General features: G+C 52.4%; 1 protein-coding gene across 5 annotated transcripts in view; it reads right to left on the bottom strand.

Annotated features, from left to right (window-relative positions):
* The window catches only part of ST8SIA2 (ST8 alpha-N-acetyl-neuraminide alpha-2,8-sialyltransferase 2), a 28,172-nt gene extending 16,096 nt beyond the window's left edge, over positions 1–12,076 (bottom strand). The window contains exons 1-2 of one of the 5 annotated variants that reach the window (XM_035336076.1): positions 11,857–11,970; positions 4,229–8,014 (exon numbers count right to left, since the gene is read on the bottom strand). In XM_035336076.1, the coding sequence (XP_035191967.1) occupies positions 4,229–4,365 (137 nt within the window). In that variant the 5' untranslated portion in view covers positions 4,366–8,014; positions 11,857–11,970. Of the gene's footprint in view, positions 1–4,228; positions 8,015–11,856 lie in introns of all 5 variants that reach the window. The other 4 variants (XM_035336073.1, XM_035336077.1, XM_035336075.1 and 1 more) reach the window with 4 other exon arrangements.
* Between the last annotated feature and the right edge of the window lie 133 nt (positions 12,077–12,209).

Below are 12,209 nucleotides of genomic sequence, written 5' to 3'. Positions count from 1 at the left end.
GGGTTGTGGGAGCAGGCTGGATTAGCGTGCAAACCACGCATCCTTTCAGAGACGTCTCCTCTGAAGGAGCCTTCCAAATGGGATTCACACTCCTTCACACTTGCTGTAAGAGAGATAGGGACTGGATTAAGGGCTTAGAAAAAAGAAATGTTGCTCTCTGAATAAGTGCTGGTTCACAATCTCTGTGAAAGGGGAGGGGGGGGAATCACAGAAATCTGGAAGTGGAGAAGACCTCCTAGCTCCCACCTCATCCATGTTTTGTGGCTACAGCAGGACTGATCCGAAGCATCACAACATGTTATTCAATGCATTTATCCAAGCTAAGCTTTACATGCCCCCAGTGACAGCTCTGTGCATGTTTTCTCCTGAAATTCAGGCAGGTGCTCGGGCAGGTGATGCTGGCTGTGAGGAAGACAATCTGGGAGCCCAGCTCCCAGCTCGCTGTGTGTGGAGGCAGTGGGAAGAGAGGTCAGCTCTTCATTTTTCCTCCACTGTGAAAAGCAAAAGTTTTCAAAATGTTGCAATGCAGACAGAGCACAAAGCGTTCAATGCAAACAGCACAAAGCATTTTTGTGGCTGCCCTGTCCAGACACCTGAGAGGGCAAGAAAATGCTGCCTTCCTCCCTGGGTAGTTATTTATATGATCTGTACCCTATTATGGCAGTGAACTGCTGTCATATATGAACTTGGAAGGCACAGCTCATCAGTGGAGGAGTGAGCAGGGCTCTGCTAGCCAGCATCTGGCCCAGAGGCAGCAGGGATGCTCTTGGCAAGCTCCTGAGATGCTGGCAGGGATGCTGCTCCCCCCACTGGGCTTGGTTTCTCTGTCCAAGCCACAGAGATCACCTGAGACTGGGGCATGATACTTGGCCAAAGCTCTCCACTTGTCCAGTCAACCCTAAAACACTCCTGTGACCTCAAAACCACTGGTCTTTCAAACCTTCCTGTCCTACACTGCAACTTCTGGACACTCTCCCTACGATCTCCCTTTCTACAACCAAAGACAATGAGAGCTGTGATACCATGGGGAAGATTGCCCCATCCAGCTGTCCCGCTCAGCCCTCCAGCAGGTACCAGCCAGGCACACCAGTTGCTCAAAATGCCCACAGTTTACCCAAGCACCGTATTTTTCAAGGTTTGCCACAGCTACCAACGCAGCCAAGCCACTATCGTTATACCACCTCTCCAGTCCCACCTGGGAAGAGGAAAACTTTAAGAAATGGAAGGTAGTAATTAAGAGGCACATGTTAAAAAAACAAACAAACAAAAAAACACAATGCTTTTTATTACACCTCACTGACCTGGAGTTTCAAATCTCTTGGCTTCAAAAGGTAAAGACCAACCTCGATTAAAATTGCACTGATAGGCATTGATTTTGAAAAGCTTTCTAGTGCTACAGCGTGTTTAGATTGAATTGCTTTATTAATCTAGCTGTTATCAGTTTGATTGTATAGCCAGCCCCACAAAGTACCAACCTGCTTCCTAATCCTATTATTTACAAAATGCTCTTCTTTTTACTTCGGCTTGAATTCTTTCCAGTGATAAATTGCATCTATATGTGATAATGCTTTATTACTGGCTTATGCCATCCTTTCTCATTTTTGCTTTAAGATTTTTCAAGCTGAATTTTGACTATCTAAGATATTATATAGGTCAAAATATTCTGTGCTTAGTTCTAGAGTGACACTGATTCATATATCAGAGGAGAAGAATTAAAAAATGCCTCATGCTTCACGTCCAAATTTTCTTGGATGAATAATTCCTGACAAACCAGGTATGCAAAAACTTTTTCCATTCACAGTCTATGAATGGGCTGTTTAGGGCTTTTGGTTCCCTTTTCATCATTGTCCACTTCTTAAACGATTCCCTTAATTGTTGCTCAGTGCAGTTTGGTCTTGCTTCCAGCAATTTCAATACATGGAATCAAAGCTGCTCTGACTGAACAAGTAGGTCACACAGCTTCTTTGGGTGACTGGGTCTCTAAGAGCAGGCTTCACACACCCCTCTTCACAAGCTTACAAATCTGAAAATGTGTTTGCCATGGGTATTTTACAAAGCCCACATCAAGTTCCTCCTTCTCCCCAGAGCAGAAGACGCATGGGAAGCAGGCACAAGCTTGGATGGTCCAAATACGAGAGCTACACCATTTGGCTACACCCAAGCACCCAGTCAGCTGCATTTGCATTTCTAGAACAAAAACTGCCAGAGCCTTCCTGACCCTGGACGAGCCAAGTTGCCCCAGCTCCCCTCTCCTCCCTCCTCCACATAAAACAGAGGTAGTAACACCTCCATAACCCATAGGGGGATTGTTAAATGAAATCTATTCATCCAAATTCCTCAGAAAGACAGCTGAGAATGCCACAGTTTTATCTGAGGAGTGCAAATGAGTAACACCTACTGAGTGAGTTTTCACAGCCCTCTTTTGCGTTAGGTGCATTTTGTGATCCTCGCTTTAAGGCTGGGATGGTGACGGGGAAGTGGCTTGGCCTGTGACACCGGAGGTGACGGGTCCACAGCCCAGGACAGGAGCAGATAGCTCCTGCCCTTCACTGAGCACAGCTCTTGATAGCTGAGGGGAAGCACATGTAACACAGAGGGCCACAGGAACTGATCACAGGAGTGATGCCAGGCCTGGGGAATGCCAGCTAGGCACTGACAGACCCCCTGCAGGCCAGGCCGACCTGCTCACTGCCACCAGAAAGCCTGGGGAAAGGGAAACTGCAAATGAACTACAAACACGTAGATAACACCCTTTCTCCAAAACCTGACACACTTTAGCTCTGCTGATGTTGCAATGATAGGTAATCCAGTGTGCATGCACTGACCAAGAGAAATGCAGTCATCAAGCTAAGCCCTGTGCTCCCTGAGTCCTCAGGGAAGGGGCCTTCAGGGTCAGGATTCACTCAGGCCAGTGCTGCAAAACTGGGGCAAGGACACAGGCTTCAACCCTCCCTCCTCTTCCCTGAAGTTCGGGTTTTGTGTTGAGACCGGCAGAAGGTCATGTTCATCAGCAAGTCCCCTTGGGGGCTTCTCACTGGATGCTCAGCTGATTGCTGAGGGGAGCATGTCAAAGCCCATCCACATCTTGCTATCACAGAAGAGACAAAACATGCAGAGGGAACGCTCTATTCAGAAGGAGTCAGGCCCACACATTCAGCCAACTGCCAAGTTAGAAACTAAAGCCAAAACTGGGTGAGGAGTGATGGCATCAGACCCCATTTCTGACCCTGGAGATGGGATGCTGGCACACAACACCACCTGCCCACCCCAGTCTTCCCCTCACACCAGAAACGCAGCTGCCAGGCTCATTTCTCACTCACCTCCCCATATCACATCTTATGTCAGGAGGATCCAGGACACTTGAGATTTGCCCATCATTCCTGGTGACATCTCATCAGTTGCTTTTGAGGTTTTCATGCCAAGGTGTGAAGGAGACTGCGATTAAGAGGAGTGGTGGCCATCGGGCAGCCCTGCCAGCCTGCACTTTCCTGGCAAGCAAGGTTTCTCTCTAGGGATTAATTTGGAGGAAATTTCTAAAGCATTTGTCTGCTAGGATGAAAGAGCCTGCAATATATCTTGATGAGACATTTGAAATCTCACTTCGATGTGTTTAAAATCTCACTTGTTCATATTGTCACAGCTTGGCAGCCAGGGTGTCAAAAACTTCCTAAATATCAGGTGCTATTTTTGCAGCTCCAAGTTCCACTCTTTCTATCGAGTCATACGACTACATTTCAGAGATCGTGCCTGTACCAGGGGATTCAGGAACATCACCTTGCCTCACTCGTTGGGGAGCAAGGTTGGGAGGCTCAGTGACAAAGTGCCAGCCGACAGCCTCGCTGCCACTTGTAGCACTTGCTATCACCCTTCTTGAGTAAAAGGGGGTCTGTCAGTCTCATACAAACCAGCCCCTCTAATTTAGCTGCTTCCTCCCATGCCTCAGCCCCACCTCCATCACTTTACCCACCCCATGGCCCATGAGGGAAGGGGAAGGTTGGAGGTGCTCAGCATCGAAGCAGCCCCGCGTGCCAGGCAGAACCGTGGCTCCGCATCAGCTCTGGTGGAAATGAGAGCAAGGTTTGGCCCTGAGCTTTCTGCCTGGCTGCAAATCACTGTGTGCAATCATTGCCAGCGTACACCGAGGGCACAAGAATCAAGACACATGAGTTTGCAAAACAGAGACACCTATTGCTTAATAGGGATAAGCCAATTAGGCTGAAATGCTTACGTGACAAAACCGGTGCAGAAGCAGCAGGAAAGGCACAGCTCCAAAGGTGAAAGGATATGAAGCAAACGGACAGACACCCACAGCACATGACCGGGGTGCTGCTTGGGGATCCCTTGGTGCTGGGGTAACCAGAGCATCACCACTAAATCCCAGTCCGTGTCTGAAGGAGCTGTTTGAGACAGGAGGATGCTGGCAGCATGCTGACGGTCCCTGCTGCCCCCCAGGGTCTGCGGGTCCGGGGCTCGCAAGCTCTGCCTCTCTCGCACCTGTAGAGTGTCAGGTCTCACATCCACACACGTTCCTCACAATGTCAGCACGGCTTGACTCTGCTACCCCATGACACTTCTGTTTTATCGCTGCTCTAAAGACAAAATGCTCACATGCTCGCAGGGATGAGATGTCACATGCTTCACCTCTCCCCATCCTGCATACCGGCAGGCCTTATTCCTTCCCTCGGCTTCTTTGGCTGTGTTAGTGAAACATCCAGCAAAGAAACAGCCGTTGAAGCAGGCTATAAGCATCCAGAAAGGGGCTTGGGACAGGGGTGTTGTCTGTGGATTTAATTTTCCACTTCTGGAAGGGAGAAGGCAAAAAACCAAGAGTCCAGGGAAGACCTAGCAAAGAGCTGAGAGAGACAAATGTGTCACTACTTAAAAACCATGTCTACACTGTATGTTCTTCCCACGATCATTTTTTCAGCCAACTGAGCAGAGCTATCAGAGAGCACAAGCAGTAGAGCATTAGTCTTGCAGCAGATTCTGTCTTCCTGAGCATCCTTGTCCTAAAAGGCAGAAATCCCAGGGGCTCTTGTAGCATCGTGGGTGCTGCATACCCTGGGAAATGATTGAGGGTCCCCAGGCTCATTGGGATACTCAGGGTCTCACGTTTTTCTTTTTCCATTGTCAGCGTGGCTGCTGAGGACCTCTCCTGGGCAGCGATGTCCTCTTGGTGCAGTTTTTCTGTATGAGCATCCTCAACATGATGTCAGGTACCAGAAGCTCCCAGGTGAGAGCTGCACCCCATGGTCAGCAACCACCCGAGCCGTTTGCTCACCATCAGAGGCATTCCCCAGCAAATGAGCCACCTATGCAAGGACTTATTCCCCTGAGGATGGTGTCCAGATGTCACACATTGAAAAAATGTTGGTTGTTTCAGAGCTCAGCCTCCTCTCCCCTCCCCTGGCTCACAAAGCCACGCAGTGGAGATCCAGGCAGCAGCAGGAAGAAGTTTAATTACCTAGCGAGCAGCTGTTGGGCGACAGTCGAGTGTGCTTCTGAGAAGGTGCAGGGGATATCTGATGACAACGCTTAACCTTAGCAGGGGAAACATGTCCCCAGCTGTAGCTGCTGGCTGATGTTCCCAAGGATGATGGTGACACCTGGGTCAGAGGTGACGGACGGTGGTGGGAAACCATCCCTCGGCTGGAGATGCTGCGATGCTGTGGGAGTGAGGGAGGCCATGAGAGCATGGCAAAACCTTGTTGTGACGGTGATAATACGTGCTTTTAAAAGCAGCCCTGCATATGGAGAGTGCTTGGCAGGCAGGGATAGGATGCTCAGCATGCAGTTGGCCAGCCTGGTGGTTTTTTGTTGGTTTGTTTGTGCTATTCCCGTGGGTTTCTGTATGCAATGACAAGGACTTTATTTGCAGTAGCAACAAGCAAGAGTCCAGTGCTTAATTTTGGAAAGAGCTGACCCCGTAAACAGGCAACCAGCTCGATGAATCGAACACCATGCAAACAAGAAACCTGTGTACGGTCAATAGCAAGACCAGAGAAGTCGGCGTGCCAGCAGTGCTGCTGTTGAGGATGCTTCTCCCACGGCCACCACCACCAAGGCTGCTGCTTAGCCAAGGCAAAGGACTTGTTCAGATTTACAGTGGGAGCACAAAGACAGAGCTGTAAGTATGCTCCCCCCCCCTCCTTTTTTTTTTTGTTTTCCTTGCTATTGAATTGCGATGGGCAGAGCTGCTGACACCAGCCTGGTGTTTGCTGAAGGACACTTCAAAGTCTGCTCCCACAGTGAATTTGCTGGGACAGGGAATTCCCTGGTTTCCAGAGGCAGCTGGGGAAGGACAGCAGGGAAAAGGCAAAATAATTACTGTCTAATATTGTGGTTTGGGTTTATTTCTTGCTGCTGAAGGTGACCCAGACCCAAGGAAAGCAAATGATGGAGGCAATTAGAGGAAGCCTGGCTTTGAAACAACTTTTTATATAGCAATGGTGCGTGTACGTGTATTTGAGTAGTTCTGCTCTTAGGGATGAAAAACCAAAATACTCATAACTGGGAAGCCCAGGGAAAGGTACAGGAGCTCCTGTTAAATGCTTTTCTGGAGGATCTAAAGCACATTTGGCATGCAGGTAGGCAAAGACGAACAGATGTCCAAGCAAAATAACCACGGCTGCTGCAGGCATGTGAGCACAGAATACAAGAGGAAAAAAAAAAAAAAAGACAAGCCTTTTATCAGTGTCCATTCCCTTCCAGATTTAAATGGTGCATTTGCAGGGTTAGTGAAGGGACAAAGAAAGCCCACCCGGATGAAAGTGAAACTTGCAGCACTTGTTGGGGTGGCTTTTCTCTCCTCAGCACTCCGGCTGTTGCAGCTGGGACCGGCCGTGGCTCCAGCACCTCCGTGCCCAAGGAGAGCTGGCTGGAGAAGCAGCCAAAGGGCTTCTGCCATTGCTCCCCTCATGGGCAATCTCAGAAATCCCCTCCTTAGGGTCTTGCAAGCAGAAGACAGGCAGGACTGGACCAAAGTTTTCACCAGCTGTAATGGAAACCCCACAGAGGGACGGGTTATGTTCCTGGTGCTGGATTTTGCTTTGCTCCACCGGATAGCTCAGGGTCCTGCTGCTGTTTCCCATCCTGACGCTCATCCCTCCAGCAGGCACCACTGCTCCTGCTGTCCCCTTGGAGCTCAGCTTGAGGAAATAAGGTAAGATTCATCCCCTTCACCTTCCCTAGGTAGCAGCATGAAGGCTTTGCCCATCATTTTGTGGCAGCTGCCCCTGCCCTCCAGCCCCTGCGGCTCAGCAGGAGATGGGGCTTTTCTGTGCCACAGCAGTTCTGACAGGGAGCAAAGGGAGCTCTGCGGCCAACCTGAAATGGGCTGCTTGAGTTATTGTCGGACGTGTGGCAATCAAAGCCTACACCAAATATTTCCTCATTCAAATCAGTGCTCCAACATTGCTTTTATTTTCCAGCCCCATGCGTCACAGGGCTTTTGTTAGAGCCTTGCCATACCCAACAAGTACAAAGGTCTCTCCATGGACTTGATTTGCATGAACAGTTACTCGGTGTCTGTGGGATCTGTGCTGCAGAGAGGCATTCCTCCTCCAGACCCACCCAGGTAATTGTTGGTTCCTGCGCACCTGCTGTGTGAGCGCACAAAAGCCGGGATTGGTAGAATATGGCACTTTTCTTCAGCAAAACTTTCTGGTGTAGAGCAAGTCTTTGACTCCGGGTCAGGCGCAATAAATCACAGCCCAAAGGACTTAAGCAGGATGTTTATAGTCGGTGGACCAGCCTTGACAAGAAGTGTTATGACTGTAGCATGCTACAGGCCACTCAGAGCAAACGCATCAGCCACCGCCGAGGATGCGAAGCCTTTTTGTGGCTCTCCTGAGACTTCGAGAGGCAGGCGTTAGAAAAGGGCACACAAGGGAAACGTGGCGATTTGATGACAAGCTTCGGGGCAGGCCAGCGATATTTGATCCTCCAGTTCATCACTTCAAAGAGCAGGATATAATTCCTGTTGTAATCAGGATGGAAAGGCGTGTGGTCTGGACTACCAGAGAAAAAGGTTGACTCATATCAAGTCCATTCCATTACCAAGTGTCAAGTGCTGCCTAAGATGGCTCACACGCTAATTCCAGAAGTCACCTGGTGGCAGCGGGTCACCAGCTCCCTCTACAGACAATCAGGACACAGCCGGACCCCTGCAGAACCGCTACAGCAGATGCATAACAAAGAGTCCATTTAAACCGCCACCAAGGAGCAGAATTTTCCAATAATTATCCCCCTCGCTTTCCCAATAATTATCCCACGCCTTTGTCTTCCCCCGCAGAAGGCAAGAGAGGTCTTGCCCGCTCCCCTGTCCTGGGCTGGACGAAGAAATGGCAGCGACTGATGTCGCGTTCCCCAAGCCAGCCCCGAACGCCTCTTTTGTTTCCTTTCTGGGGAAACAAAGAGCTGTGCACGGAGCGGTGCAGGGAAAGGCGGGCGCCAACGGGCTGCAGGAAAAGTTCAGCAGCTGGGAAGCGGGTGGCGGCTGGGGACCAACGTGGCCATGCCGCTGGAAACATCCACATGTCACCGCTGGAAATGTCCACATGTCACCGCTGGAAACGTCCACGTCACCACGGTGGGACAGGAGCGAGGGCGAGCACATCCACCTCACCTTTAGCACCTAACCACCGCTGAGCACCGGCTTTGAGCAGGCGGACAGAGGGGTGTCCGTGCCGAAATGGGCACGGAAAGGGCTAGTGACAGCAGCACAGCGCCGGGACCCAGAAACTGCTGATTTTCCATCCTTGCTCCAGCACTGTCATTTAGCCTCTTTGTTTCAGCTTCTCCCCTCTGCGGGAGGAGGGATAATAGTATCTGGAGGAGCCAAAGATGCTTGCTTCCTAAGGAGTCTCCTTCTTCAGGAAGCCCCGCCAGGCAGAGATGCTCTCGGCTCCAAGCCCCCTTTTTCACCTGTGATGTCGGGAACTTATTGCCTGGGCAAACAGCATGATTTTTTTTTTTTTGTCCTTTTGCCAGTAATATTACATTTTTACTTTGTACCTAATGAACATTTTGTTCTCTCTTTCTTCGATTTCTCAGTATTTGTAGGTGAGAGAAATATGTTCCCCCTGTTCCTACCCGTACGAGGCAGATCCTTCCAAAGACAATCCAAATCACAGGCAGGGGGCAGGGTATGTGTAAAAGTGGGCAAGCTGTTCGCTCCTCGCAATAATTAGAGAGTGTTTCGATGCCAAGGAAAAAGAAGAAAAGAGTTGCACCTGCCTGCAGCTCCCAACCCCTCAGTGCCAGGGGTCCCTGCCCGCCTGTTCCCTCTGCTTCCCGTTTGGGCCACGCTGACCACCGAGGTGGTGCCAGAGGGGCAGGGAGGAGGACACCGAGCTAAACCATCCACCAGCTGGATATTCCTGACCTGGGGGGGAGCTGACCAAAAAGCTAGTAGCTTCCAAACCTCTAAAAGAGTGGAACAGTTCCATTCTGGGCATGCCAAGAGCTCCTAAAAAACTTTGCAGTTTCTCTACACCACGGTGCATGTTTTGTCGTGAACATTTGCTGCCACACAGTCCCCTTTACCTACAAGTCCTGGCTGAAAAAGACGCTGCTAGCCTGTGGCCCCAGAAGTTGAAAAACCTCAACCATCTCCCAGGCTGTCACACTCTTTGCAACTTTGCTACCTCTCCCCGGCAATGCCTGTCAGCCAGGTCGCAGCATCGTGTTGGCCATCACCGGCACCCCGGCTGCACGCAGGGATGGGGTGCTCTTAGTGCCAGGCTGCTGTGCTAAGAGCCCAGGGTGTATGATGAACAGAGCTTGCCCCCTTGCTGTGTTTGGGATGAAGGAGCTCAAACATGGGCCACTTCAGGGATTTGGGGCATGCAACGGGGAAAAGATGTGGGTGGGAATGGAGAAAGGAGGAGAAAGGGTCGGTTTGTCCTACTTTGTGGTTACTTCTAAATATAGTCTCACCTTTGCTCTGCGTGTCCCTGTGTCCCAGCCAATGTGGTAGCTTATCTATAAAGAAAATAAATTGGTCTGGGACTAATGCACGTGTATCAGAGGGCACCGGATCGTAGGAAGCCTCCTTCAGTCCCCGGGGCAGTGAGTGGGTCTGAGCCAAGGGCACGGGGCTCTCCTCTCCTGCCCACGTTACCTCCCGCACTTGCTGAAACACCGTATGAAAGAGGCTGCTCGATATTTCTGCAGAACTCGTCTGACCCTGTTGCTGTCTCTGCCACTGAACTGTTTGGCAGTACTTCCTTGGAGAACTACAGCAACAAACTCAGATGCCAGGGCTTGGAGATAAGCAGCCAGCAAACATCCAATTTCCATAAAATGTACAGAAAAGAGAGGAGGGAAAAAAAACAACAAAACTGAACCCCAAAACACCTGGAAGTCCCTAATGAACCTGGGTGAAGAGCAGGACAAGTAGCTAACAAAACAGAATAGATTTTCAATAAGGGCACAGCAAGTTCTAGCAGACAGATCTCGCAGATAGGCAAGGAGGGAGAAGAAAGAGCAAAAGCCGGAAAAGAGGATGGGAGGAAAGCAAGGGGATCGGAGCAGCCTGTCCGATGGGGAGGATGCTTCTGAACCACTTCATTTCCTTTCTTATTATATAGGTAGTGCCAGCTCATAACAGAGCAATAATCTGCCCAGCCTGGTAACCTACAGTCGGGTGCTGGATGTTTCTGGACAAGGCTACTGACCTTTAAGCTCTTCTTGCCCATGGCACCCAGCATAATCCAACAATGAAACAATGACAAACATCACCGCATTTCATTTACAATTTTAGCCAAGTGCTAGGTATTTGTTTTGAGGTACTACAGCAGGAAATTCCACCCAGTCCTGAGCAGAAAGAAGGACCCTGTGCCATTTTGGCACCACAAGTGCACCCCCGTTCCTACAGTGATGTGACTTGTTTTCCCACGCTGCTGCAGTGAGTTCCTTGGGTTAATGCAAGCCCTCCTCTCTGCTCTTCCTCCTCTCACTCCCTCATTTACCAAGCAGCCTTCGGAGATGGGGTTTATAGGGTGGGTAGGGCATTGCTCATCTTCCCAGATTTAGGGTTCCTTAGTCCCTGCCATACAGGACGCCCCAGGTAGGAGTGGTATGCGATCCTAAAGCCTCTGACCCAACAGCCGAACAGGCTGAGCTCTCCCAGTGCTCTCCATCACCCCCCACCCATCCCAAATTTTGTCCCTGCTCCCTCTCTCCCTCCCCACCGACAGGTCCTCGCCCCAGCCCCCTGCAGACCGCCCCCTGCCCACCGCCCCAGGGTGCAGGGTGCCCGCTCCACCACGCCCACCCGGACCCCCCCGCGCTGCCCACCGAGCCCCCCGGGATGCAGCTCGCCCCTCCATCCCCATCCCTCCTGCACCGAACCCCCTCTCAGGGACCAGCCCCACCACCCCACCGCCAGCCGAGCCGCAGCCCCCTCTCCCCAGCCTCTCTAACAGCCCGAAGCGGGCCGGCACCGCTCCGGCACCGCTCCAGCACCGCCACCGGGACCCGCACCCGGCTCAGTACCCCTACCTGGAGCGGGATGCCGTGCCTCTGGGGGACCGGCACCTGCTCCAGCACCTGACCCGGCCCGGTACCTCCGTGTCCCCAGCGGGACCGGGACCGGCCCCATCTCCCCGTCCCACCCCGTCCCGTCCCGTCCCGCTGGGGGGGGGGGTTCCGGTGGGTCCCTCCCGGGGCTGCCGCCGGCTGCGCGGTGCTGCGCGGGGTGCGGAGCGAGCTCCCTGCCCACTTGGGCTCTCAAGAAGCCGACAGAGCAGGAGACAAAGAAAACTGTCCGGCCGCTCCCCAAGCCCCGCTCCTCCTCCTCCATCCTCCATCCTCCTCCTCCATCCTCCGCGCCGCGGAGCGGGGGCTCCTTACCCGCTGCCCTCCTCCTCGATTTCGGAGATGTCGGCGAAGATGAGGAAGCCGACGAGCAGCGTGAGCAAAGCCAGCGTCCAGCCCCGGCACGGCAGCGGCATGGCTCCGGGGGCCGAGCCGTGCCGAGCCGTGCCGTGCCGCTCCGCGGGGTGCTGAGCGCGGCTCCGCGTCCCGGCACCGCCGCCACCGCCCCCCGGCGGGGCCGCTCCGCCCCTCGGCGCCCGCCGAGCTCCCGGCCCGCCCCGCCCGGTGCGGGGAGGGGAAGGGAAGGGGAGGGAGGGGAAGGACGGGGCCGAAGGGAGGGGGCTGCCCCCCAAAGCCCCCCGCCGCTAAAGTTGGCCGAGGGGGTTCGG

The sequence above is a fragment of the Oxyura jamaicensis genome, chromosome 10, assembly GCF_011077185.1.
Source record: "Oxyura jamaicensis isolate SHBP4307 breed ruddy duck chromosome 10, BPBGC_Ojam_1.0, whole genome shotgun sequence".
NCBI lineage: Eukaryota > Metazoa > Chordata > Aves > Anseriformes > Anatidae > Oxyura > Oxyura jamaicensis.
Note: the sequence above shows the minus strand (reverse complement) of the source record. Positions and strands in the feature narration are given on the sequence as shown.